This window comes from Bactrocera neohumeralis, chromosome 2, assembly GCF_024586455.1.
Source record: "Bactrocera neohumeralis isolate Rockhampton chromosome 2, APGP_CSIRO_Bneo_wtdbg2-racon-allhic-juicebox.fasta_v2, whole genome shotgun sequence".
In the NCBI taxonomy this organism is placed as follows: Eukaryota; Metazoa; Arthropoda; class Insecta; order Diptera; family Tephritidae; genus Bactrocera; species Bactrocera neohumeralis.
This window is the reverse complement of record NC_065919.1, coordinates 81,245,130-81,271,141: the sequence shown is the minus strand read 5'-3', so window position 1 is coordinate 81,271,141 and position 26,012 is coordinate 81,245,130. Positions and strand designations below refer to the sequence as shown.

The 26,012-nt window shown below is 37.1% G+C and overlaps 3 protein-coding genes and 1 pseudogene across 8 annotated transcripts in view; all 4 read left to right on the top strand.

The window, feature by feature from the left end:
* The window catches only part of LOC126764953 (nicotinamide/nicotinic acid mononucleotide adenylyltransferase 3-like), a 28,907-nt gene extending 3,416 nt beyond the window's left edge, over nucleotides 1-25,491 (top strand). For 2 of the 6 annotated variants that reach the window (XM_050482614.1, XM_050482613.1), the window contains exons 7-8: nucleotides 36-420; nucleotides 494-823. In XM_050482614.1, the coding sequence (XP_050338571.1) occupies nucleotides 36-420; nucleotides 494-535 (427 nt within the window). In that variant the 3' untranslated portion in view covers nucleotides 536-823. Of the gene's footprint in view, nucleotides 1-35; nucleotides 421-493; nucleotides 824-25,391 lie in introns of those variants that run through there. The other 4 variants (XM_050482615.1, XR_007668200.1, XR_007668194.1 and 1 more) reach the window with 4 other exon arrangements.
* On the top strand, nucleotides 4,159-8,760 carry LOC126764931 (uncharacterized). The gene is made up of 6 exons (XM_050482611.1): nucleotides 4,159-4,697; nucleotides 6,222-6,467; nucleotides 6,615-6,724; nucleotides 6,805-6,945; nucleotides 7,947-8,153; nucleotides 8,217-8,760. Exons 1-6 carry the CDS (start codon nucleotides 4,324-4,326, stop codon nucleotides 8,741-8,743), a joined length of 1,605 nt encoding a protein of 534 aa, XP_050338568.1. The 5' UTR covers nucleotides 4,159-4,323; the 3' UTR covers nucleotides 8,744-8,760.
* On the top strand, nucleotides 13,795-14,725 carry LOC126764452 (nicotinamide/nicotinic acid mononucleotide adenylyltransferase 2-like). Its single transcript, XM_050482169.1, is given in 5 exon segments — nucleotides 13,795-13,882; nucleotides 13,976-14,030; nucleotides 14,078-14,320; nucleotides 14,373-14,511; nucleotides 14,603-14,725. Coding segments are annotated over 5 exon segments (648 nt in total).
* LOC126764385 (nicotinamide/nicotinic acid mononucleotide adenylyltransferase 2-like) lies at nucleotides 19,821-25,767 on the top strand (annotated as a pseudogene).
* The last annotated feature ends 245 nt before the right edge of the window (nucleotides 25,768-26,012 follow it).

Below are 26,012 nucleotides of genomic sequence, written 5' to 3'. Positions count from 1 at the left end.
TTTTACTTATGCTACTTTAAACTTTGTGCGGTTAGTAAGTATATGATTGGACTAAACCGTTTAACAACATACCCACAAAAATATAACAACTTTTATTTAAATCGTGTTAATACTAATCCCAGCTCATCCGTCAATAATTCGCCATCTGATGACGAAGATGATGCAGATGAGCCGGTGAAGGCTGTGCATATGGATCAGAGCGACTATTCTATTAAAAATTTTCTAAATAGTTTTAATTTAGATAACCGTAAGCCGTCAAGTATGAACGTGTTTTGTTGTGGTGACAATGAGAATATCGCCGCAGCCAAGAAGTTGCTACCAAGTCGTAATGGGCCAGGACAAGTTGTGCAGGTGGTGACGTCCGAGAAGGGTACGAAAGTTGCAACGGAGGTCCAGCGCGCTGGCAGTAGTTGGGATGAGGTGAATATACAAATTTAAATTAAAAAACAATATTTTTTTATTAATTGTGTTATTCGCTTTATTCTCCTTGCAGTCTGAGGCCAAAAAGAAAAAGACAGATGCTGTGAATGTCTAAAATTATTGGTGTAATGTTCCTGATAGCGCTTAGAAAACATGTGAATGATGATGCAACCAGACAATGGCTGTAAAAAGGATGTTGAAAATTGAGAGTGCTTGCGAAAAGTGAAAAAATATTCAAATAATTTATACTTGCTTACGCTTAACTGAAATGAAACTTCTAATATGTGTATGTGTGATGTTTGTCGATAATTTGCAGTTACATGCAGTTTGATGTGGTGAAACTTATAGACTATAATATTAGATTAAAGCAGAAAGCTATTTTAGCACTTCATGAATTTCAAAACGCTTATTTTCCTAGATATAAAATATTCTATCTTTAAATGCACAGCATATCACAATTCCGAATTTTTCTCGCTAAATTCACCAAAGTAAGGTATGTATAGACGAGCAGGGTTGCGTAATTTTTTATAAAATAATTTTGGGTATAATTAGATTTTCAAAGCTTAGTTTTTTAAATTAATTTTTCAGTTGCAAAATCGGGAATTAAAAATTTTTGAAATAAAATTCGTTTAATTGTATAAAGTGAGCAAGCGCTACAAAATTATAATAATTTAATTTTTTTTAATTTTTAATTTAATCATCAACTTACGATTAGCATATTTTTAATTAAAAAAATATTTTTCATCGTTCAATTCGGTATTTGGAATTAAAAAATATTTTTAATCTTTCAATCCGGTATTTGGAATGAAAAAAAATATATTTTAATCTTTCAATCCACATATTTTGTTATTAAATTATTTTTTTTTATTTTTCATTACGTTTTTTGGCATTCATTTTTTTTTTACTTTTTCGATCCGATATTTGGTATTTGAAATTCGAAAACTATTATCTATCTAAATTATACATTTTCAGGATTCCAAAATAAAAAAAAATATTTAAATGTTAATAAAATAATTTTTTAATGCATTATTTGCAACCCTGTATAGGAATATAAAAAATATTAAATCACAAAATACACACATAAAAGATGTAAAATAAAATAATTTGCTAAGCTAAAACAAAGAATAAATAAAACATACGAAACCCAAAACCCCAAAAAATTGTGTTACGCTCCGGTATTTAGCGCAAAGCTTATTGTCGGTGGCTGCTTCGATACGCCGCTCTAAGAACAGTGAAAAGTGCCAGCACAAATCATTAGACAATTGCTGTTTAATTGCTTTTTAGCAATGATAGCTCAGCGCTCGGCGCTTTCGTGCGATTCTCAAGCGCTATTGTGGCTGCGGAGCGTTTGCACCGCCGCCACTTTGGTGACAAATTGATTTTCTGCTCCTCTTCATGTTGGACGACTTTGCATTCGGCTATTTGTTCCACTTGGTATCAATAGATGAATGCTGCTGAGTACTTTTCGCATTCGCCGATAAGAGATTTGCAAAATACAAACATATATCTACTAAATATTTACACACATACATATACTCGTACCGCAAATAATCAAAACTGAAAAGGTAACCCAGTTTCTTAAGCGATTTAAGAAAAATGTAAACTTCTGCGAAGTGTACCTTTGTTGAGCCCCCGCTTTGGTAGCAGAGAAGTTGGCGAAAGTTTCTGAAGGTCGTCAACAAAGTAGAACATTTCAATGTTTTATTCGCCATGAATTGTCACCAAAAGTAAAATGCCACAATAGAAAATAATCTGTAATGTGATTATGAGTGTTTCTCGTCTGTCATCGGGTGAGAGTGCAATGACATTGCAAACTTTATGCGAAAAGAAAGGTAAATGACGGAGAGTTGAATAGAATTGGTTTAAAAGGGCTTCCCGTTATTGATGTGAATATTTAGCTCAATATACAGTCGTCTATAGATGTGCATCGAATAGTAAAAGTTATACAAATTGGAATAGTAATAGTAATTATTTTTGTAATGGTGTACTTATGGAACAAATGGATATAAAGGAGGGAAGAACAATTTCAGTAAAATTACAATTTTCCTCTTGAAGTAAATGGTAATCCTTGGTCCAGCAAAGCTCCTACTTCTTACGGTGGATGGGTAGCAGTTGGTACGAATTATACCATGTCGATGGCGGAGCACCGGTACCGGTTGAATTCTACCGAGTTGACAGTCCTTGGCCGGATAAAAATTCGGGTCCGTTCCGCTTACATAGAGCCGACTGTCGTGGGAACAGAGGACTGTGCCGGCGTATTGCCATGGCGGAAGAGCCATTGCGATTCGGCTTTGAATTAGCCCCAGATTTCGACATTGTGAAGCCCTCTGTCCTTGTGAGTCCTAGAAAACGGTGTTCATAACTTTAACGGACGATAGGATAGCCTTGTAAAAGCTAACTCACCTTTGGTCTCTCTTGTATACGAGTGGATCTATGTTTTGTCGATGGGCATGGTCAGCAACAGGTTTCCCTTACCCAATATTTTCTCCAGAATAAATAAGTCCATTTTCTTGTTGGAGAGTGTGTTCTTATATACATAGCAACCAATCGACCGGGGAAATTTCTCTCTGATATTGATATTTTTTAACCGGTTCTACGCGTGGTCAAAGTAAAGCTCTAAGTCCGATTCGTCAGAGATTTTGACAGAGCCGTCTACAAGAATATTCTATATGATAGTAAATTTCCCTGAGATAGTGAACGAGGACAAGCAAACAGTCGTCGCACTCCCGACTTGGCTCCCACGTCATTGATGACATTCATAACTTCGAAGTCGTCTATCTTGGAACTAGTAATAACATCAACAGCAATGTCAACGAAATCAAACGCAGAATAACTCTTGCTAACAGGTGCTACTTCGGACTGAGTAAGCAATTGGGAAATAAAGTCCTTTCTCGAAGAACAAAAACTTACCTCTATAAATTACTCTATTTATGACAATAACATCCTCAAAGTCAGAGAAGGCCCCTCATGGATCGACTCAACACATTTATTTCGCTTAATATTTTGGGTATGAGGCCTTTAACTGCTAGACTCGCACCAAATTACTGGAATATTTTGCAAAAAATGTCAAGTAGAGGTTGCGAAGAGATGCTTAAGAACCCAATAACGCATCACTAACGGAGACAACACGTGTGTTTATCATTATGACGATAAAAAATTAGCTGAAACCGAAAAGATCAAGATTGGCTGAAAACACCGAAAGCCATGTCAGCCGAAGCTTATAACAGGTTTATAGAAAATTGGATTAATTGGCCAGCTTTTACTGGTTCAAGAGCCTATTTTAAAGGCGGTAATAAAGATTTGTTGTAAGTAAAATATATATGTATATAGTTCTTTTGTCAGTACGGTTCATACATATGTATGTATACACAGTGTAACAATTCCATGAATGTTATTGACCTTTGCATTGGTTCTGTTCCATGTAAACTATTATTTTTGCAATCTTGTGGTGGTACAAATAAATACATACATTCTGTACATATGTATACATATGTATGTATATAAAAACATGGTTTAAAGCCGACAGGCTAGTAAGAACCGCTCACCACTGCTGGAGGATCAAATTACTTGCAACAGTTTTAAGCACACCCCACTAAGCAACGACTCGCCGCTGAGTTGAGCGAATTCACCACAAATGAACAAATTGTTTGTAGGCATACCTGCACATAGATATGTATTTATGTTTAACGGTAATGCGCTGCATATAGTCTGTAGACAGAGCGAAATTTTCTAATACAAACTATGCATCAGTTGCTCGCCTTAACTTAAACCGTGCAGTTGCATCGCTCCGTATCGCCACATAGCGGCTGTTCGCGATGACAAATTTTATTGGCCGAAATGTAAATTCCCAAAACGGTATTTTCTTTTAAAGTACACACACACACATACCATCCGCCGTGCACCATGTTTTTCAAGCGTCGTCAGAAGCCTGCATTGCGTCCATCGCGCGCATATTACCACTCCAATGAGCCGCCTTCCATTCAGTCCCACAATGATCAGCGGCCATTTTTGTCGCGTGCGCGCTTCAGTGCGCTGCCACATTTGCACAAAATCGAGGAAAAGGAGAATTTGACACTCTTCATTGCAGTCCTTTACGTCGTCGATTTATTTGGTGTGCTGCCATTAATAACGCTCCCGGCTCTGCTGGTGCAATTAGGTGTGCTGGGCATACCTTTGGTCTTGTCCGTTATAGCGCTACAAATCTATACTTCCTTTTTACTCAGTCAGTGCTGGATTATGGCTGAGTCCTTCGATCCGTCGATTTCACAAAAGAGCAGGTGAGTTCAAAAATACGAGTAATAATAATAATAAAGATTTAGAATGAGGTGTAATAGAAAGATAACATAATTGTGAAAACGCGGAAACAGCACCAATTTTTTATATTGACGGAAGCCGTCGCGGTCAACAGGGTCGTATGAGGATGCTCGAGATAATTTCATACACTCACGAGTATTGCACAAGATTAGAATAGTAGTTTTGTGCTCACAACGATTGCTGTAATGCCTAGGAATAAATGAGAGAATTAGATGTATATATATATACATATTCTATATTTTATATATTATTTTATATTGATATTGGTGATTGATATTTGTATATATACTATATATATAAATATATATTTAATGTTGTATATCAAAGTGATCAGAACGATGAATTGATCTCTCTGTCCAAGTGATAACAAGGCGGTGAATGAGCGGTTTATAGTCATAGAGCAGTGGAATGGGTTCATAAAAGCGACCGTGACTGATTGATGTTATTCATTCACTACAGATTCGACCTTCATTACAAATAATGAATCTTACAAGAAACTTCTTTAACATGATCTGATGTGTGAACCGCCATTTGAAAATCTTTTTATATATTGATCGTAATATAAATCTCAGCCTAAAGGCTAACTACTTAACCTTAAGCCGAAAAGAAAAGAAAAAATTGAAATATCTAGAAAATAATATTTTCAAACGTTGAAAAAAAGGAAACTGTGAATAAAGTCTAGAAAGATTACTGGAACTTAAGTTCAATTATAACATTAGACCTGATTAGAATGGTCCGGACGGTTAAGCCTGAATAATCGTTCAACTTTATTACGAAATTCAAGCCAAATTTTGTTCTGCGATGAAGCCCATTTCTGGGTCAATAGGTATGTAAACAAGCAAAATTGCCGCATTTAGGACGAGGAGCAAGCTGAAGAGATTCAAGAGCCGCCATTTTATAAAAAACAACGGTTTGGTGTAGAATCATCGATCCATATTCTTTCAAAAATGCCGATGAGAACGTAACCTTCATTGGCGACCGTTATCGCGCCATGATAACCGAGTATTTGATGCCTGAAATTGAAGCACGTGATGCCGGCGACATTTACCTTCAAAAAGATGGCGATACTTCCCAAACATCGCAATCAATGGACTTATTGAGAAAACATATTAGTGAGCAGATACTTTTACGTTTTAGACTGGTCGATTGGCTACCAAGATCGTGCGATATCACACCGTTAGACTTTTCCGCCAGCTACCAGTCGAAATGCTCGAACGAGTCATCGAAAATTGGGCTCAACGGATGGACTATCTGAGACATAGCCGCGATCAGAGATAATTATCAAAAAATAAATGCCAAAGAATGTTCTTTCGAATGATAATAAACATTCTCCATTAGAAGATGGGAACCCCGAAATGGATCTAAAGGGTGATAGTAACTTCGTTTATGTTCTAATATATTTTACAATTTTGAATGTTGCAGGAAATCGTTGAAAATTTTAAAAATTCATAGTCATACCTTTATTTAATGGAAATGATTTTTTACAGATATCCCTATGCAGCAATAGCCCATTTGGCATATGGCCCCTGCCTGAGCTTGTTTGTGCGTATCTTGCTCGACATAAGTATTTTTGCCACCGCCATACCAAGTCTACTGATAGCAGCACAAAATCTCGAGCTTGTCGGCGAGCGCATAACGGATAATCAATTTTCTTTCTCCTTTTGTTACTGGGTTATTATAATAGGAATATTTTGCTGTCCGCTGATGTGGCTACGCAGTCCCAAACATATGCGGTAAGAAGCAATAATGCATAAACAAATAACAATATTCGATGGCATAACATTGGGCGCACATACTCGATTCTGATAAATAACTTCGTATTATTTGCTTTACATTTATATAAATGTATGAACTGTGTTTGTCATTTCTTTTGTTTGTAGGGGACTGACAATTTTCTCGCTCGTTGTACTCGTTGTTATTGTGATTCTTTTGTGGTTTTGCCTTTTCACATCCGCACCGTTGGGCAAACCCTTCGAAGGTGTCAGCTTAGGTATGCTAACATCTATACACCTATGTTTGACTCCATATACATATAACTTTTTATGTTTGTTTGCATATTTTTCTTCGTAGAATTGCCATCTTTATTGGCCCTGCTTAATGGTTACAGCATTTTGGCTTTCCAGTTTGACATTCATCCGATGTTACTCACCTTGCAAATCGATATGCAGCAGAGATCTCAAGTATACTGGGCCGCATTCAGTGGCATCACAAGTGAGTTTGATATACATTCATTTACATTTAATATACATATGTATGTATGTACATAATCATATATATGAGGGCAGTTCGTTAAGTATTAAGCTTTGTCACCCAGGCACTATTATAGTAGGAGAGATTTAGTATCGTGTAGTACACTTTTTAGACGGACTCTGCCTAAATCGAACTCGTAGTTCTACTTTCATCGCGGGTGTCTACGTATTTTAGAAAAAAGGTCAAAATCGTTAAGTTTTTAAATTTTTGGTTTTGAAAGGAAAATTGCGCAGACAAATTAAAGTGGGCTTGGATTCTTTATAGGTTGACTCAAAGTGCGTTTGAATATTATATATTCCTCTGCTTTGTCAAAACAATTGCTTCAATGACTTTCAACGTTTTTGAGTGGGTTTTAATGATGTTACGAGGTGTCTCGAAAACTGAGGATAAGTGGACACAAGCCTACGAACTTGTATTTGGCAGATTGCCGATTGAAGAAGTGTGAGGTAGCTGAAACAGCAGGCATCTAAAAAGTTCGGAAAGCATGACATGTGCTGAGTCATAGGGCTGTACAGTACCGAATTATTTAGCCGCTTTGATGTCGAATTGTAGAAAAAAATGGCTCTATACGGTGAAGAAAAACGTAGGTACTCTTCCACCTATTAATAACCTAACGGCACACATCTTTGTCGTCAACAGATAATTTGGTCGAATTAAGCTACGAACTACTGCCCCATCCTCGCTAATCTTCAGATTTGGTCACACGCATTTGTATTTCCAAATTTTTTAAGAGTCACTTACTATGTAGAGATTTCGATGGGTTGAGTTGGAACATCGTTGGACCAAATGTTTCGAGCTAAATGGATACTATGTGGAAAATCGACATTTTCCAAAATTTTCGTTTTTCTTTGAACGATTACTTTTCTATCTGCCATCAACTGTAGACGTTTGTGAATTACGGTCGAAATATAACTACCATTAAAATTAAATACTCATTAAATCTTTATTTATTATTATTTCAGTAACATGCACCATAGCTATCTTCGGTTCCATTATTGCGGTATACAAATTCGGTACCATGATCGCGGATAATCTATTGGAGACATTGCCGAAGAGTGTGGCGTTATATATTCTGCTTATACTTATGGCATTGCAGTTGTGTTTCTCAATTATTGTTGGTAGTTCCGCCATGTTTTTACAGATTGAAAATTATCTGCGAATCAATGAAGGTAATACAAACTCATCTTTTGGAAATCTTTAACTAAATAATAACGATATTTATATTTTCAAAGCTTTCTCGTGGAAACGCATTGTGCTACGTTCCACCGTTGTCGCTCTTGAAGTGCTCATAGCCGAATTTGTACCCAGTTTTGATGTACTCATGGATATCGTAGGCGGCACGATTATTGCCCCATTGGTCTTTATACTACCACCGTTACTATATCGACGCATAAGCCAAATGGAAAGAACACACCAGCGCGTTGCAACGGAGTCTTCTTATGGCAGTATACCACTCGATTTGAATTTCGAGCCCGTGCATACGGATATTGAGCAACTATTGATGCTGGAACAGCAACAGCGTCGTGGAGTGGCGCTTTCTTGGCGTTTAAGATTGCATAAATGCTGGTTACACATTTTAAAATACTGGCATCGTCTGAAATGCGATTTGACAATGTCGCTGTCGGTGATGCTTTTCGGTGTGGCGGCCACCATAATTTCCACTTATTTGAATATATTTAGTATTCATGATCTATTTCGATACGAGGCAACATGTTTCTTTAATATGACAAAAGATGTAGCGAAACTTCAGAAACATTAAAGATTTGTATAACTCCACTGTTTGTTTTGATTCTTTATGGAAATGATTTTACTATATTTCTTTATTGCGCCCAAATGTAGGCAAAATTATCATCGTTGGAACAAAATTGTAAAAATTGCTCACCAGACAACACTTTAGGGGGTTTATTTGTCGACAGCATTGTTGTGATAGTTCATAAAAATCATTTAATATTTAATCTTTTCTTATTTAAAATAAATTATATATCAATCTAAAAATATGCGGGGTTAGATAAATGTACTTTTAGGGTGCTGAAGTCAAAAGATGATAAGTTCTGAAAGTGAAATTACATAATAATTGCTTGCCGGCCAATAATGAATCGACCTAAGTGTTCTGATGTAAATCGTTTTCCAGTGAGGGCGTTGTGCAAAAGGAGCAAGATCTGGCCTGGTTGCGGGCGGGTGAGGAAATACTTTCCAGTCGCTGCTTTCCAAATAATTAGTTTTTAATCGGTCATGCAACGCACGGTGTCATGATTGAAAAACTATTGCCTCGTTTTTCGGCAATCGGCAGTTTCAATTTGATGAGTTGTTTTCGGTAGCGTTCTTTATTAATGCCTTCACTGGATTTTAGAAGCTCGTAATAGAATTGACGATCCTTTGCCCGACCATGAAGATGTTCGATTGGGAATTTTCGGACTGAAGAATAACAAAGCGGTGAAGGCCGATGGATTGCTGGCTGAGCTATTCAAATACGGCGGCGAAGGACTGATAAGGAGCATCCAACAGCTTCTGTGTAGAATATGATCGGTCAAAAGCATGTCCGATGATTGGAATTTAACTGTGTCCAATCCACAAAAAGGGAAACCCCACAATCTGCGCCAACTACCGTGGGTTGGATAAGTCCTCTCACGACGAACAAAGACCAAACTCCATAAGTCACGCATTACTACCGTCCTGCTATGTAGTGCAGAGGCATGGACGATAACAATATTTGGTGAGTCGACGTTACGAGTTTTCGAGAGAAAGGTTCTGCGAAAGATTTATGGTACTTTTCGCATTGGCAATGGTGAATACCGCAGTCGAGGGAATGTTGAGCTGTACGAGACATACGACGGCATTGAGATATGTAGTTCAGGGAATTAAGCGACAGCGGCTACGCTGGATAGCTTCACCCCAGCTCTGAGAGTATTCGACGTAGTACCAGCCGGGGGAAGCAGAGGAAGATTAAGACCTTCACTTCGTTTGAAAGACCAGGTAATGAAGACCTGGTTTCGCTTGGAATCTCCAATTGGCGCCAAACACCGAGAAGGAAGAACGACTAACGCGATGTTGTAAACTCGGCTATAACCGCGCAAGCGGTGCCATAAATAAAGGAAATAATGGAGCATTACCACTAAATTCAAAGCATTGCTCTAGCGTGATGGGTATTTGGCTTTACCGTTGATTTGAGTTGTCCTAAAGAATCCATTTCTCATCACCAACCACAATTCGTTGCAAAACTGAATTCTTTTTGGAGCGCTCAATGCTCGCGAGCTCAGCTATACCATGTTCAGCATAAACTTCCACCAACTTGCGACGACAATCGTCTTCACAACAAGACTTAGAGCCCTACCTTGGATCACCCGCATGTTTTAAAAACCTTTAAATGTTTAAAAATCTAATTATGTTTAAGTGTAAGATTCTAAGATTCAGCAATAAGTTGTTTGTGAAAACATCTTTATAATTAATAAAGAATACTGTAGGCAAAATAATTACCACTTCTTGCACAGTTGATTGGCAAATAATCCGTAGAAAAGAAAAATAGTCTTCCTTTAGAATTAATGACTGAACCACTCGCAGACGCGTACACCGCTCAGCATTTGCGCTTGTGGCTGCCGCTAAGCTGTGGAATCAGCATGAAATCTCCGTTACGCCTCCTTCGAAGTCAGGTGTGAAAAATTAGATGTGTACTTCCGCACAAACCTCCCGACACACACGTACATACATACATGCACATAAGCGCTTGCGCACCGACGAATATGTGGAAATAATGAAAACGAATGTGATTGGCAGCAGAAAAAACAGTTGTTTTTTTATAAAGCGGGAACACAAAAGTTTTACAACAAAAATAATAACACCTAACAAGCGCACAAGCTCATCATCACAACGCCAATAGCTGCGCTGCCGCAATAACAAATGTAAAATGTCGATGAATGGCCTTCAACGTCCTTGACTGTTGATGTGCTGATGACGCGCCGTTGTTATTGTTGTTAAGCATGGCTGGGACCGTTGAGGTCGTGTGTTGCGGATTTGAAGTTGTGGTGTGCTGCAGCTGCTGACGAAAAACATAAGCAATATTATAAGCAAGTATGTATATGTATATGTATATATGTGTACTATATATGTATATACATAGTAAATATAAAAATCTGTCTGTATGTATTTAAAGAAAACATGGAAAAAAATTGAAAAAATTGCGCCAGGTGTGAAATGCCGCCAGTGTTGTTGTGTCTGTAACGTACTGCTGCTGCTATTGTTGTTGTTGATTTTATAAAATTGCCAGCGCTACTTTATTATTGGCTTCAATTTGTTTTATTTATGTACTTATGTACTTGACGAGGGTTGCGTTTATTGTGTTTTATCTTTCACATATGTATGTATATATGTATATAATATTTTTGTTTTTGCATTTGCTCTTTCGCGTCGTCTGTTACAACGCCATCACGTTTTTGCTCAATACAAATTATTTAAATTTATTTTGATTTGCCGTTTCTGCAGTTTTGTAATTTTATTTTGTCTTTTCATATTCATGTACAATTTATTATTATTTCTTTTCTATTATTTATATTTATTTTTATTTTTATATTCTATTCAAATTTAATAAATAACGTCATCGCTGTAATTCATAAGGAACTAAAGGTCGCAGCGTTGCGATTATGTTCCCAGACATATGGATATATTCAGACATAAATAAAGACATTGAATGAAATGATGACTAATTCTCCACAAACGCGTCTGCCGCGCCTGCCTGTGATATGCGTTAGTGATTGAGGAGATATTAAGTCCGTTGATCATCAGCTGATATGTTGTGCAATTATTGTGCGAACGATGAATATTTCAAGGGTTTGCTCAAATGGTTTTATAGTTTTACAATTTAAAATTTTGAACAAAAAAGTCTCAGTACAAAATGTTTCAATCGGATCAAAATAAATGATTTTCGTTTGACCGTCTAAAAAATGGTGAGTTTGAGAATTTTTTAAAGAAAACTACTGCATGAAGTCAATAAAAGACAAGCTCCAACTAAACTTGTTCTGGGTTCCCGGCCACAGGAACATTTTCGCGAACGAAAAAGCAGACGAGTTGGCGAAGGCAGGTGCTTTCCTCAACGAATCCGAGGCGAAGCTAATACCAAGCCCGTTAGGATCGATCAAAGGAGAGATCAATAGACAATTTCAACAAGTTGCAAATAACAGGTGGAAAAACATTACAAAATGCGTCATAACTAAACAATTATGGCCAAAATATGACAGGAAAAGAACCAACGGCTTATTAAATAGGTCAAAAAAAGCATTTACAGAGTAACAGCTACCACAACAGGGCACTGGCCATTTAGTGAACATGCATCCAAAATGGGTATGCCCTACAATGACATCTGCCGTGGCTGCGGAGTAGCAGGGAACAAGGAAACAATCTTCCACTTTCTCTGCGAATGCCCAGCTCCAGCACAGATCCGACACAAAACACTTGGAATCCATCAAGCACCAAACCTTGAATGGATTTCCTCTAAAAGCATATCGGACATAAGTAGTTTCATCGAAACCTCAAAATGGTTTGAGAGAGAAGGTGAAACGTAATAGCAGTTACAGGAGGTTCTCTACCTACCTACCTACCTACTGCATGAAATGTTTAAGTATTTGAGGACATATTCATACTTAATTAATGAAGGTAGACAAAACGTATCAGGAAACTAAAATTTAATTTTATTTAACAATTTTATAACTAATTAAATATAAAAAATAAAAATTCTATTTTTTGAGATTTTTTCTAGATGTACCTTTCAAAATGTAAGGTTTAAACTAACTCCAGAGTTGTTGGTGTACCAGCATTTATCATCTTACTTCGCTGAACTGTAAGGTGTTGTAAGAGAATTAACTTTTCGTGTGTTTCATCCTTAAAACCCCACGTGCGTCATATGCTCTACTAAATATTGAATATGAAAGCTGTGGGCGGGATGGCTGCCATGTTTACTCAGTCCGTATAATAAGTGCAGCAGTGAGACCACCTCTATCATTAACTCGTCCAAATTGTTCGATTCTGGTTACGAAGTGTTGCTCCAGCTACAGCATTCTCCACATTGTGTCACCACAGAGACTAATTTTGGAAAATCTTCAGAAAACATATTTGTGAGATGGTTTAGAGAAGTTGGAGCTTCATTATATTTGCCATTATTATGCTATAAAATTAGTCACAATTTTTTCTAAAATTTTCGTTCTCCTTTTGTAGACTAAATTCCTATCGGACCGACCAGACTTCCCGTAATTGATCCAATAGTTTTAAGCTGTCGCCCAGTGCTTTGAACGTAGACAGAAAATATACTTTTGTAACTGAATTTTAAGGCTAAAGAAGTTTCGATAAAAATTACATAGTTTTTTTTTTTTTTTAATTTAAAAATAGCAAAAAGCTAGAAAAAAGGAAGAAAATAATTATAAAAAAATATTAAAATGTCTTAGGTGAAAGTAGATGTTTTGTTACCAAATTCCAAAGTTTGACCCAACTGCTTTGGAAATTTTCGTATCAACAAAAAATATTTCCAAAAACTTAATATTTCATAAAGATTTTGTTTTTGTGTTTTGTTTAAAGCAACACTCTTCGCATTTATACCTGTGACCTGCCAGTTTACTGTGATCAAAAATCGGATTTGGCAAACTAAAAACTAGAAATTTCGAGCAAAATTCAAATTTTATTTTAAAATTTTTTATATTTTTCATTGTCTCGAAGCAGAGAACGTGTATTATAATTTTACGAGCTTTGTTCGAAGGTCAACTTGCCGTGTTTGCAAAATCATACTTGTGTATTTTTCTCTTTATTGTTCAAGACAATAATTATATAAACATGAATAATCAGCGGATATTGCCTCGGATAGTTTTGATAGCCTGTGGTTCCTTCAGCCCACAGACGCCAATGCATTTTCGTATGTTCGGTAAGATTGTGAAATACTATTAAACGCTTTTACATTAAATATGCGCATACATATATGTATATGTATTTATTATATTTTTCTTTTATAATAGAGAAATTGCACGTGATTATTACAAAACACAAGGAACACATCACGTCATTGGTGACCTTAACCTCGAGTCCTTTCTTCTGATATGAATCGTGTGTGGGTGAAACGATGCCAACCCAAACACGATTCATATCGGAAGAAAGGACTCGTTGTTGCTACACATCGATTGGCTATGTTGAAATTAGCATTGCAATCCTCAACATGGATCAAAGTAAGTTGGTTATAACATATCTACAGGCTTTTAATTAATTACTTTACTTCTTTACCATCGGACTGGGAAATACAACAATCAGAATGGTCACTCACAATCTCCGTTCTGCAGTACCATCAAAATTATATGAATTTGATATAGTTATTCATATAATTTTGATGGTACTGCAGAACGGAGAACCACTCTAGAAAGTGATATAAACGGTACTCTACCTGGTTGGGTTCCTCCCGGTTTGCGTGAGCGGCAGGATGGTGTGCAAAAGAAATTGCTGTGTGGAGCTGATTTACTAGAATCATTTGCAGTGCCGGGATTATGGGCGGATAAGGATAATGCATACATCCTTATCTGCCCATAACCCTGGCACCGCAAATATATTTCAGACACTTCATATCCGATTTCATTAATTTATTAATTTTTATAAGATTGAAGATATTTGTGGCAATCATGATTTAGTGGTTATCTCACGTTATGGCTCTAATCCTGAAAAATTCATTTTCGAGTCAGATATGTTGATAGTTGACGAAATATATCTGACTCGAATATGAATTTTTCAGGTATGGTTTATCAACAGTGTTTTTGATTAGTAGTGGTCACAAAATTAATTTGATGTCTTTTTTTTCTTATCTTCTTCTTTATTGGCGTAGACACCGCTTACGCGATTATAGCCGAGTTAACAACAGCGCGCCAGTCGCCTCCTCTTTTCGCTACGTGGCGCCAATTGGATATTCCAAGCGAAGCCAGGTTTTTCTCCACTTGGCCATTCCAACGGAGTGGAGGTCTTCCTCTTCCTCTGCTTACCCCGGCAAGTACTGCGTCGAATACTTTCAGAGCTGGAGTGTTTTCGTCCATCCGGACAACATGACCTAGCCAGCATAGCCGTACATCTCGTACAGTTCATCGTTCCATCGAATGCGATATTCGCCGTGGCCAACGCGTAAAGAACCATAAATCTTTCGCAGAACTTTTCTCTCGAAAACTCGTAACGTCGACTCATCAGTTGTTGTCATCGTCCATGCCTCTGCACCATATAGCAGGACGGGAATATGAGTGACTTATTGAGTTTTGGTTTTTGTTCGTCGAAAGAGGACTTTGCTTCTCAATTGCCTACTCAGTCCGAAGTAGTACCTGTTGGCAAAAGTTATCCTGCATTGGATTTCCAGGCTGACATTGTTGGTGGTGTTTATGCTGGTTCCCAAATATACGAAATTATCTACGACTTGTTATAAAAAATTTTCATATAAGTACTATCTTATAAAGTCATACAACTAATCATTTTCATATAAGTACTATTTCAGTATATGGCAATTTGAACAAATTTGTGCAACTGATATAGTACAATGCTTTCGATGTCAGGAATATGGACATACCAAGATGTATTGTACAAAGATATTTAGATGCGTTAAATGTTCTATGTGCCATCCAACCACAGAGTGTCAGAAAGACAAGGATTTACCTGCCAAATGTGTTAATTGCTTACAAGATCATGCTGCTAGCTATAAGGGCTGCAAAATTTATCAAGAATTAGTTGCAAAGCAGAAGCCTAATAGTCGTTTCTTTAGTCAGCAATCAAGTAAAGCTCCTCAGGAGCATAATGTTTCCACTTCTTACGGGAAAAATGATTTTAACAATAGGAGTAGCTGCCCTACTTATGCACAGATACTACGCGAAAATAGAAATTTAAGGGGGGGGTAAGGTTTGACAACTTTTTTATTTCCATTTTTTTTTATTTTTTTTTCTGAACCATCAACATCTCAAGAATATTGTGTTAAAGTTTTAGGTCATTCGGAGAAAAACTAACGAAGTTACAGCAGGTTGAATAACGGTACCTCTAACTACCTGCGCTGAGTGTACAAAACTTTGAATCGATTTTCCCAAATATGTCATTTTTAAAGTCGGTGACCAGCCTACAGAAAAAACTACTACATCGATTGTTTTGAAATTTTGTACAAATACTCTACATATATATAGCTCTCGAATGACGTCGAGTTTTTCCAAAAATTTTAATTTCTTAGAATTTTACAATAACAAATAGGTCGATTTTTTCGTCCAAAATCGTCATTTTGGCTTGAAAATGGTACCAAAAATTGAAAAATTTAAAAATTAAAAAAAACTCGACGTCAATTGAAAGCTAAACTCATAAACTAAAGAAAGCATTTTAATTTTTTGGTTTCCGATGATCCAGTGATGCTGTAGGCTGGTCACCGCACAACAACTTTTTTTCGAGGTGCCTACAGAGATCGACGATAAATCCGTTATTCCTCGTTATTTTTCGATAAAACTTTTTTTAAGTATCCTTCAAATGTTGTACTTTTATATAATAATAAGTAAAATAAAAATACAGCAATAGTTTTTTCTAAAAAATTCCCGAAAAAAGGTCTCTTTTCGACGAAACAAACCTTACCCCCCCCTTAAGTAACGAGGATCCATTCGAAAGAATCGAAGCTTTATTAGCAAAACAATTTGAATTAACAAACAATCTCCTCAATATGATATCTCTGTTAATATCAAAAAAATGCAAGTAGATATTGCGAATGGGCTTTCCAACCACACAGAAGAAGTAAAAATTTTCCTCAAATCTAAATACATTGATATATTTTTGATATCAGAAACTCATTTTACAAATAGGTTACACTTTAAAATTCATGGATATGATCTAATTGTTGCAAATCATCCAGATAATAGAGCTCATGGTGGCTCTGCGATATTAATAAAAAGCGGGCTTAAATATAATATCGTGGAAATAATAAATGAAAACGCTATACAGGCCGCTTGCATTAATGTTAAATGCATGTCATTTAATCTTAATGTGTGCTCAGTGTATTTTCCACCACGATTTTGTTTCAAAGAACAAGACTATTGCAATTTTTTTAGAAAACTTGGCTGTAAGTTTATTGCTGGCGGTGATTATAATGCCAAGCATCCTTGGTGGGGATCAAGATTGGCAAATCCCAAGGGAAGAGAGCTGTATAAATGTATAAATACAAACAATTTTTCAACAATATCTACGGGGAAACCAACGTATTGGCCATCAGACCCCCGTAAAATACCAGATATTTTGGATTTTGCAGTTTATTTTGGAGTATCACGACATCATCTGGATATTTCTGACAACTTTGACCTAAGCTCAAACCATTCGCCTATTATAATTACTTATGGCGCTGCTCTTCCAACACTCTCAAATAAATATAAAATTGTCACACCTAGGACAAATATTTTGCTATTTCAAGATTGGATAGATGCCAAACTAAATAGAAAAATTTCTCTCAAAACTGATTTAGAAGTGGATACGGCTGTGGAAACATTTACAAACATCATTCATGAAGGAGGTATGAGGAGAACTGCACCAGCCAAAACTATGGTAGCGAATACTGTTTTTATATCAGCTGAGCTTAGGAACCTTATAAGTAACAAGCGAAAGCTTCGGAAAATTTGGCAAACCAGTAGGTGTCCATTAGATAAAACAAGGTACAATACAGCATCAAACCAACTTAAAAAACGCTTACATGAAATAAGAAATGAAGCAACTGCAGAGTTTCTTAAAAGTCTGGATCCTAACGCGAAAGACTACGAATACAACCTTTGGAGAGCAAATATTTAAAGCGACCTACAAAGCGAAATGTTACCATACGTAATTATAACGGAGATTGGTGTAAAACTGCCATAGATAAGGTTGAAGCATTTGCACAACATTTATACTCAACGTTTCAACCAAATTCAAACCTTGCACCTGAAGATACTGAAATAATACAGTTCCTGGATGTATCTTGTCAAATGTGTCTTCCAATTCGTAAAATAACTGTTTCTGAAATTTAAGAAGAATTCGCCAAACTGAACCAAAAAAAGGCATCAGTTGAAATTATCTACGACTTCAAAGTTATGACTGTCAACAGTGATCATTCTATAGTTGTGATTCAGTTTGTGAACACGTGCGCTCGCATAGCTGTGAGAAATATTTGAATAAATATTGAAAAAAATATAATTTTTAAGTGCTTTAATTTCGTGCTGGGAATTGTGTGTAAGTACGCTTCTTTGTTGTTGTTTTGTGTTAGGGGCATTTGGTTTTCATTATCATAGGCCGTGGTAGCATAATTTTTTGTTTTCTGACGTTTTCAGAATTAATTTTTCATAATTTTTTCTGAAATCGAAGTGTAGGCGTTGGGAGAAAACAAGTAAAAGCTTGTGAGTGTGAGCAAACGAGTGTTCATACACAAATTTTCTCGACTGCTGAAGTAGGTTTTTGTTTTTTCTAGGTAGTTTAGTTTGGGTGTGTGTGCTCGCACTGAATTTTGTAGCAAGTGTTTTTACTAGAGTAGGTGATTTTTCGTGTTAGGTGTTTTTTATAGCAAGTTGATTTTTTTTTTTGGTTTTTTTGAATTCGTTAGGTGGGTAGAGCAGGTGGTTTTTTGTTGAGTGTGGGGGCAGAGTGGTTTTTCGGGCTGAATTGTCTGTCGAGTTTGAGTTGTGCTGTACGTCTAGCGTACAGTTGCCCGTGTTGCGAGGTGGACTTGGGCAGTTTTTGCTTAAAAGGTGCCGGTGCCTGTCCTTGTTCGAGAAGTGCTAACTTTGCGACTTGTTTGGTCTTGGTAGTGAGCTTTTGTGCCCACGGTGTGACTTGGTGCATTGCCGCCTCGGTTGACTCGGGGTGGTACGCGGTCAAAGCTCCGTCCGGCACCCGTTTTGAGTGGCCATTCCAGGCTTTGTGCTTGGGTTGTGTGTGCCCTCGCGTTTTTCGCGTTAGTCAACCGCTTGGGTGGCGACTGCCACTGAGCATTCTTGCGCGTTTGATAGTTTTTTCTGTGTGTACAGTCATACGCGCCCGGCGAGCAGCTGTTCCGGGTTTTTCCTTGTATTTGTGGTTTCTTGTAGGGATCCTCTGCCACGGAAGAAGAGAATTGATTCCCTCGCTGGGAGTGATGGATCGGGGTCTGCAACCGTGATGGCAGACACGTCATCCGGGGAGGAGAGGATGGGACCTCCATTGGGGTCCACCGAAGCGTAAGGCGCGTATGGCGTCTCCAGGTGTGGAGCGTGGTGTTGTGGGAGGGAGCGGTAGAGGTAGTGGGGTGGGTGTATAACGAAATGCCGAAATTTAGAACCCCGACAGTCAAAATACCGACAAATCAAAACACCGATAATTCGAAACACCGAAAAATCAAAATACCGACAAATCAAAATACCGACAGATCAAGAAAAGGTGGCGTTGTTCGTTCGAGGCCCTGCGGCCTTCGGCCTCCGGCCACGAACACGCTCAGCATCATAACCCTTAGTCAGCAGAATTCTCTTTCTGTGCTTCTATAGAAATAAGGGCAGACAAGATAAAATATTTTTCACATTTCGGCATTTTGGTTTGTCAGTATTTTGATTTTTCGTGGTTCTGATTTGTCGGTGTTTTGATATGTCGGCCATGTTGTGGCTGCAAAAAAATTAAGTGGTGAACGGAGTGAGTTGGTTTTTGGTGCCAAACACTTTGAGAAGGAGGTTGCGAAGGTGCTGCTGGAGTTTGCCTCAAAGTATGAGGAACTCCTGATGACGGTAATAACCGAGAATGCCCATCTTCGTGGCCAGGTTGATGCCCTTAGAGGAAGTTGTGGGGGGCACTTTTCGCCGCCGGGTAGGTCTGTGCCGGCTCCGTCGACACCGATGTCTGCGCCTGCAGCACAGGTGCTGGAGGCAATCGCGCCGGTGATGCCGAAGCCTGTAGAGACCTGGGCGGTTGTTGTTAAGAACAAGGGGCCTGCAACTTCCTCTAGGGAAGTTATTAAGAAGGTGGTGAAGGAGGTGGGTCCCTCACTTGGAGTGAGCGTCCATGATGTCCGGCCGCTCAAGAGAGGTGGGGCGATTCTTCGCACTCCCTCTGCTTTGGAGAGGGAAAGAGTGGTGAGGAACAAAAAATTTGAGGAGGTGGGATTGGACGTCACTGTCACCCGGAGTTGGTCTTCGGGTTGTGGAGTCATTCTTGTAGGATACTCCGGTGAACCTCCGGGACTTCAGCCTGCTTTTCAAGGGTAGACCAGCTGTCTGCCCGATTTACTGTGGCATTGTTGACCGTGCCCACGACATTTGGGGGATTATCGTGCCAGAGGTCGGGGGCAGTTGGGGTTGTATGACTGAGGGGTGGGTAGCGCCACTCCAAGCCGCGCCACTAAGAAGGCATTTCTGGAGGTTTTGGTCACCAGGGTTAATGCTGCAATAGTTATGAATAATCCAAGCTATGATTGTGTAGTTTTGGATTCTTCACAGCTGGGTGTTTGTGTAGCTATTGAGGGGGTGTTCGGTAGAGTGGTTGTGGCTAGTTTGTACTGCAAATTTAGCTAGCCTCTAGAGCACCACCCGGGATACATGGATATGCTTCTACTTCTTGTTGGTGGTAGTCCATTTATCCTGGGGTTGGATGCGAATGACACAGTTCCCTTATACCGAGTTGTTGACGAGTACTCTCAGAGAGCAGGAGTGCAAGCCGAGTAGAAAATCGTTCGGCTGCCTGTTTTGATTGCAGCTTCTCGATGTCGAACCTTCCTTGTGTTTGTTGACGTGCGCTTTTTGCTGCACAGAGGCGGGTGCGAAACTTGGCTGCAACAAGATAGTGGACTGAGTCAATGTTAGGCGCTAAAGTTGCCAAGCACGATTTTGACATCGTGGCGGGGGCAGCTCTTATAAGTGCGCTCCAAGCGCTCATAGAAGGCATCTTTGGTCACATCGTGCTTCGCTTTGATGCAGATTGTGCTAGACGTGCATTCACCGGAGTGAATGATAGTACTCGGCGACGGAGTCTCTCTCCCACCACGAATCCCACACCAAACTTGCGCTCCTTTATATGGCCACTGTAGTAAATGCCACAAGGACCTACTTGTCTCAGTCTTTGAGATCAACCAGCTGGGCAGCGGCACCTTTCCAATTAAGGGACCGGACATTCCAGGTGCATGTCCTTAAATCATAGTCCTTATTTCGTTTGCCATGGTCGTCATCAAAAGGGGGGTCTCTCATCCGATGCTGTCGTTTAGTTTTCATTTGTACTGTTTTTTTTACGTAGCGGGTCCCAAACCCAGCGCACAACCCTTTGTAAGGGATGTTTCGCCTTCCCACTTTAGCTCGCCTTCAAACGGAAGTTTTTAGGCTACCCAGAGGATACTTGGTCTAAGACCGGAAGTCGTGAGCTGCTTTGAGCCACTTTCCTCGCTTGCGTGAACTTCTACACATGACTCCATCCTCCCATCACCTCATTTATAGGTATTTTCCATACATTTGATATCAAAGCACTTAAGTATATAAGTATGTATGTATGTGCAATTTGACCCATTTAATGATGAATTTCATTCTGTTGAAATATATAATAAAGTCATATATGTAAAACTACTTAAATATTTAATTAATATAATTATATACATATATAATAAGGGTTTTTTAAGTTATATATTTATATACATATGTATTTATTTGCTTTGAGCATTAGAAGTTTTGATAACATCTTAATATGGTATACAAGAACCATATACCATATTAAAAGACCATGTCATATGTCTATAATTATGTATATATGTAAACAGATTTTAAAAAACCATACGCATAAAGTTCACATATTCACATATGTATGTAATTTTGTGTTCAAAAATTGCAAGATATACTTGGATATTTTTCTCTTTATTGTTCAAGACAAGAATTGTTCAAGAAGAATTATTATAAACAACCAGAATGTCGAATGTGCCTCGGATAGTTCTAATAGCCCGTGGCTGTTTCAGCCACCGACACCAATGGACTTTCGCATGTTCGGTAAGATTGTGAATTACTATTAAGCGCTTTCAGATTACATAAATATGCGAATATATGGCATATATTTTTTATTATATTTTTCTTTAAAATATAGAAATTGCACGTGATTATTTCAAAACACAAGGAACACATGACGTCATTGGTGGCATCGTTTCACCCACACACGATGCATATCAGAAGGAAGAACTCCTTGCTGGCAAACATAGATATGCTATGTTGCAATTAGCTTTGCAATCGTCAACATGGATCAAAGTAAGTTGGTTATAACATATCTACAGGCTTTTATTTATTAATTAATTATTTTACTTCTTTACTTTTAGCCATCCGACTGGGAAGTACAACAATCGGAATGGTCGCGCACAATCTCCGTTCTGCAGTACCATCAAAATTATACGAATAACTACATCAACTCACTAGAGAGTGATATAAACGGTACTCTACCTGGTTGGATGCCTCCCGGTTTGCGTGAGCGGCAGGATGGTGTACAATTGAAATTGCTGTGTGGAGCTGATTTACTAGAATCATTTGCAGTGCGGGGATTATGGGCAGATAAGGATGTATGCATTAGCGCAACTGTGCCCAAAAAATAAGGTGACATTGTATTTATTTTGAAAACTCTTTACTTATTCTTCCAAATCAATTTCATCCCCTTCAAAGTAATCCCCTCCCGATGCAATGCACTTATGCCAACGGATTTTCCAATATTCGAAACGCTGGTTGTAGTCACTTTCCGGGATGGCCTTCAGTTCCGTCTTCGCTGCGGCTTGAATCTCCTCTATCGTATAAAAACGGTGTCTCCGGAGCGGACTTTTGAGCTTGGTGAACAGCCAGAAGTCGCACGGCGCCAGATCAGGGTTGAGTTTTTGGCGAAATGATCACGAATTACGAGGGCAGTATGGGATGGTGCATTATCGTTGGTGTAAAAACCAAGAATTGTCTTTCCACAATTCCGGCCTTTTTAGGCGGATAGCGTTACGAAAACGACGCATAACGTTCAAATAATATTCCTTGTTGACTGTTTGACCGGTTGGAAGGAATTCATAATGCACAACACCACGATAATCGAAGAAAACAGTCAACATGACCTTGATTTTTGAGCGACCTTGGTGCGATTTTTTTGGTCTCGGCTCTCTTTTGGCACGATATTCGCTCGATTGATCGGTTGTTTCGGGGTCGTAAGCATAGATCCAAGTCTCATCGCCAGTTATAATGCATTTCATGACACCCTGGTAGTCGGAAAGCATCGTTTCCCACACTTCAACGCGACGCCTTTTTTCCAAAAAATTCAATGTTTTCGGTACCAGTCGAGATTTGTCATGCGATTAAAAATTGCAGAAACAAACCGACAACCTGTCACAATTAAGGGGAAACCATTAATGGAGAGTGAGTTGCCTTTAAACTGATTGACAATTTGTATGTATTTTAATTTGTAATATTTCAGTTTACTAATCAACTGCATGCTAATTAAATGTTGAGTGTTTCCATATCATTTGATACATACATATGTATACATACTATATGTGCATTTCTATGTGCAGACGAGGCATAGAAGTCGATTTCGGTTTGTTCTATGACAGATTTATATTCTCAAAAATTTAATGTATGACTACTTTCCTTGAGTCTTAATAGCACATAGAAATGTATGTATGTATGTATCTGCGTTAGCATTTGTAAAATCATTATGCGCACCCAAATGTAAACAGACATGTATCATTTAATATATATGCACCTACATATGTGCATATGTATGTATGTTTAGGAGAAATATATAAAAATAAGTATATACATATATAGTAGTGTAGGCAGAGGTGTGAATATTTTACTGGAAGTTTTTTGGATAAAAAATTATAATTTCAATATTTAATTCCCTTTTAAATTGTTATCGTAATTTTGATTGGAATTAAAAAATTAAAATATAATTTTAATTAATTAAAATAATTTTTAATCAAAAAATCAGTATCAGAATTTGAAAGTTTAATTTTTTTATTTGTTATTTATTTTAAAAGTAGTATTTAAATGTTTTATTACCACTTTAGAAATTTCCATGTAACTTTAAATACCTAACATTTTAGAATTTTCAAAAGTTGGAATTAAAAGTTTAATTTTTCGAAAATTTGGAATTAAAGATTAAAATTTTTGAAAATTGAAATTAAAAATAGGAAACTTACCTTTGCATCCCATAATCGAAATAAAATTAAAAAAATGTTAAAATATTTTTTTATTTTAAAAACCGCTGTAACAATTACTTAAATGAAAAGAGATGAAAAAGAATATTTAAAAATTTTCTTACTGAAGCACTATAATTAAAATTAATTAATTTTCAACAAAAATTTTGAACTAGTTAAAATTTTATTAAATATATGCTTTCCTTTTCAAAAGTTGACAAAAATGGTGGAATACGAAGTACGCAAACGCGAACTATGTGAATTCGACAATAACATATTTTTTTAATTATAAAGTTGGGATTAGAATTATTATTATTTTTTTTTTTTTCAAACCGGTATTTGGAATCAAAGCAATATTTTTAATCGTTCAATCTGGTATTTGGATTAAAAAAATATTTTTTAAATTTCAATCCGGTATTTGGAATTAAAAAACAAAAATAATTTTCATCTTCCAATCCAGTATTTGGAAATAAAAAAAAATATTTTTTCTCGTTAAATCCGGTATTTAGAATCAAAAAAATATATTTCAGCCTTCAATCTGGTATTTGGAATTAACAAAAATATTTTTCACCGTTCAATTCGGTATTTAGAATAAAAAAATATTTTTCAGCTTTCAATTCGGTATTTGGAATTAAAAAAATATTTTTTCTCGTTCAATCCGGCATTTGGAAAAAAAATATTTTTCCTCGTTCAATCCGGCATTTGGATTTAAAAAAAAATATTTTTCAGCGTTCAATCTGGTATTTGAAATAAGAAAAAAAATATTTTTCATTTTTCAAACCTGAATTCGGAATTAAGATTTGAAAATTATTTTTGTTTAACATTTTCGGTATTATATAATAAATATTTTTTTAATTTAAATGTTAATTCTATAATTTTTTTATGTTTTATTAGCCACCCCAAGTATAGGTAGTTCTCCTATAGTTCCTTCCTACTTCTATATAGTCTAAAAAATATTTAATTACATTTTTCATTAAAATTTCTTATGAATAACAGCTTTTAAATGCTCACAAGCTTTTAATAATAACCTAAAAAATGTTTATTATTGTTTTTACTTATGCTACTTTAAACTTTGTGCGGTTAGTAAGTATATGATTGGACTAAACCGTTTAACAACATACCCACAAAAATATAACAACTTTTATTTAAATCGTGTTAATACTAATCCCAGCTCATCCGTCAATAATTCGCCATCTGATGACGAAGATGATGCCGATGAGCCGGTGAAGGCTGTGCATATGGATCAGAGCGACTATTCTATTAAAAATTTTCTAAATAGTTTCAATTTAGATAACCGTAAGCCGTCAAGCATGAACGTGTTTTGTTGTGGTGGCAATGAGAATATCGCCGCAGCCAAGAATTTGCTACCAAGTCGTAATGGGCCAGGACAAGTTGTGCAGGTGGTGACGTCCGAGAAGGGTACGAAAGTTGCAACGGAGATCCAGCGCGCTGGCAGTGGTTGGGATGAGGTGAATAAAAAAATTTAAATTTAAAAAAACAATGTTTTTTTATTAATTGTGTTATTCGCTTTCTTCTTTTTGCAGTCTGAGGCCAAAAAGAAAAATACAGATGCTGTGAATGTCTAAATGGTGTAATGTTCCTGATAGCGCTTAGAAAACATGTGAATGATGTTGCAACCAAATAATGGCTGTAACAAGAAAAAACGTTAACTTCGGCTGCACCGAAGCTAATATACCCTTCACAGGTGCATTTCTTTTAGTAACTATGTGTTCAGTTTGTATGGTAGCTATATGCTATAGTTAACCGATCTGACCAATTTCTTCGTAGATTACATTGTTGCTTTAGAAAATAATCTATACCAAATTTGGTGAAGATACATTGTCAAATATGAAAGTTTTCCATACAAGAACTTGATTCCGATCGTTCAGTTTATATGGCA

What these genes read in the sequence shown, in the direction of transcription:
- LOC126764931 (XM_050482611.1), top strand. Translation starts at nt 4,324, where the DNA reads ATGTTTTTCAAGCGTCGTCAGAAGCCTGCATTGCGTCCATCGCGCGCA. An exon ending in TCGATTTCACAAAAGAGCAG is followed by an intron (nt 4,698 to 6,221) that starts GTGAGTTCAAAA and finishes GATTTTTTACAG; the next exon opens with ATATCCCTATGCAGCAATAG. An exon ending in TTATCTGCGAATCAATGAAG is followed by an intron (nt 8,154 to 8,216) that starts GTAATACAAACT and finishes ATATTTTCAAAG; the next exon opens with CTTTCTCGTGGAAACGCATT.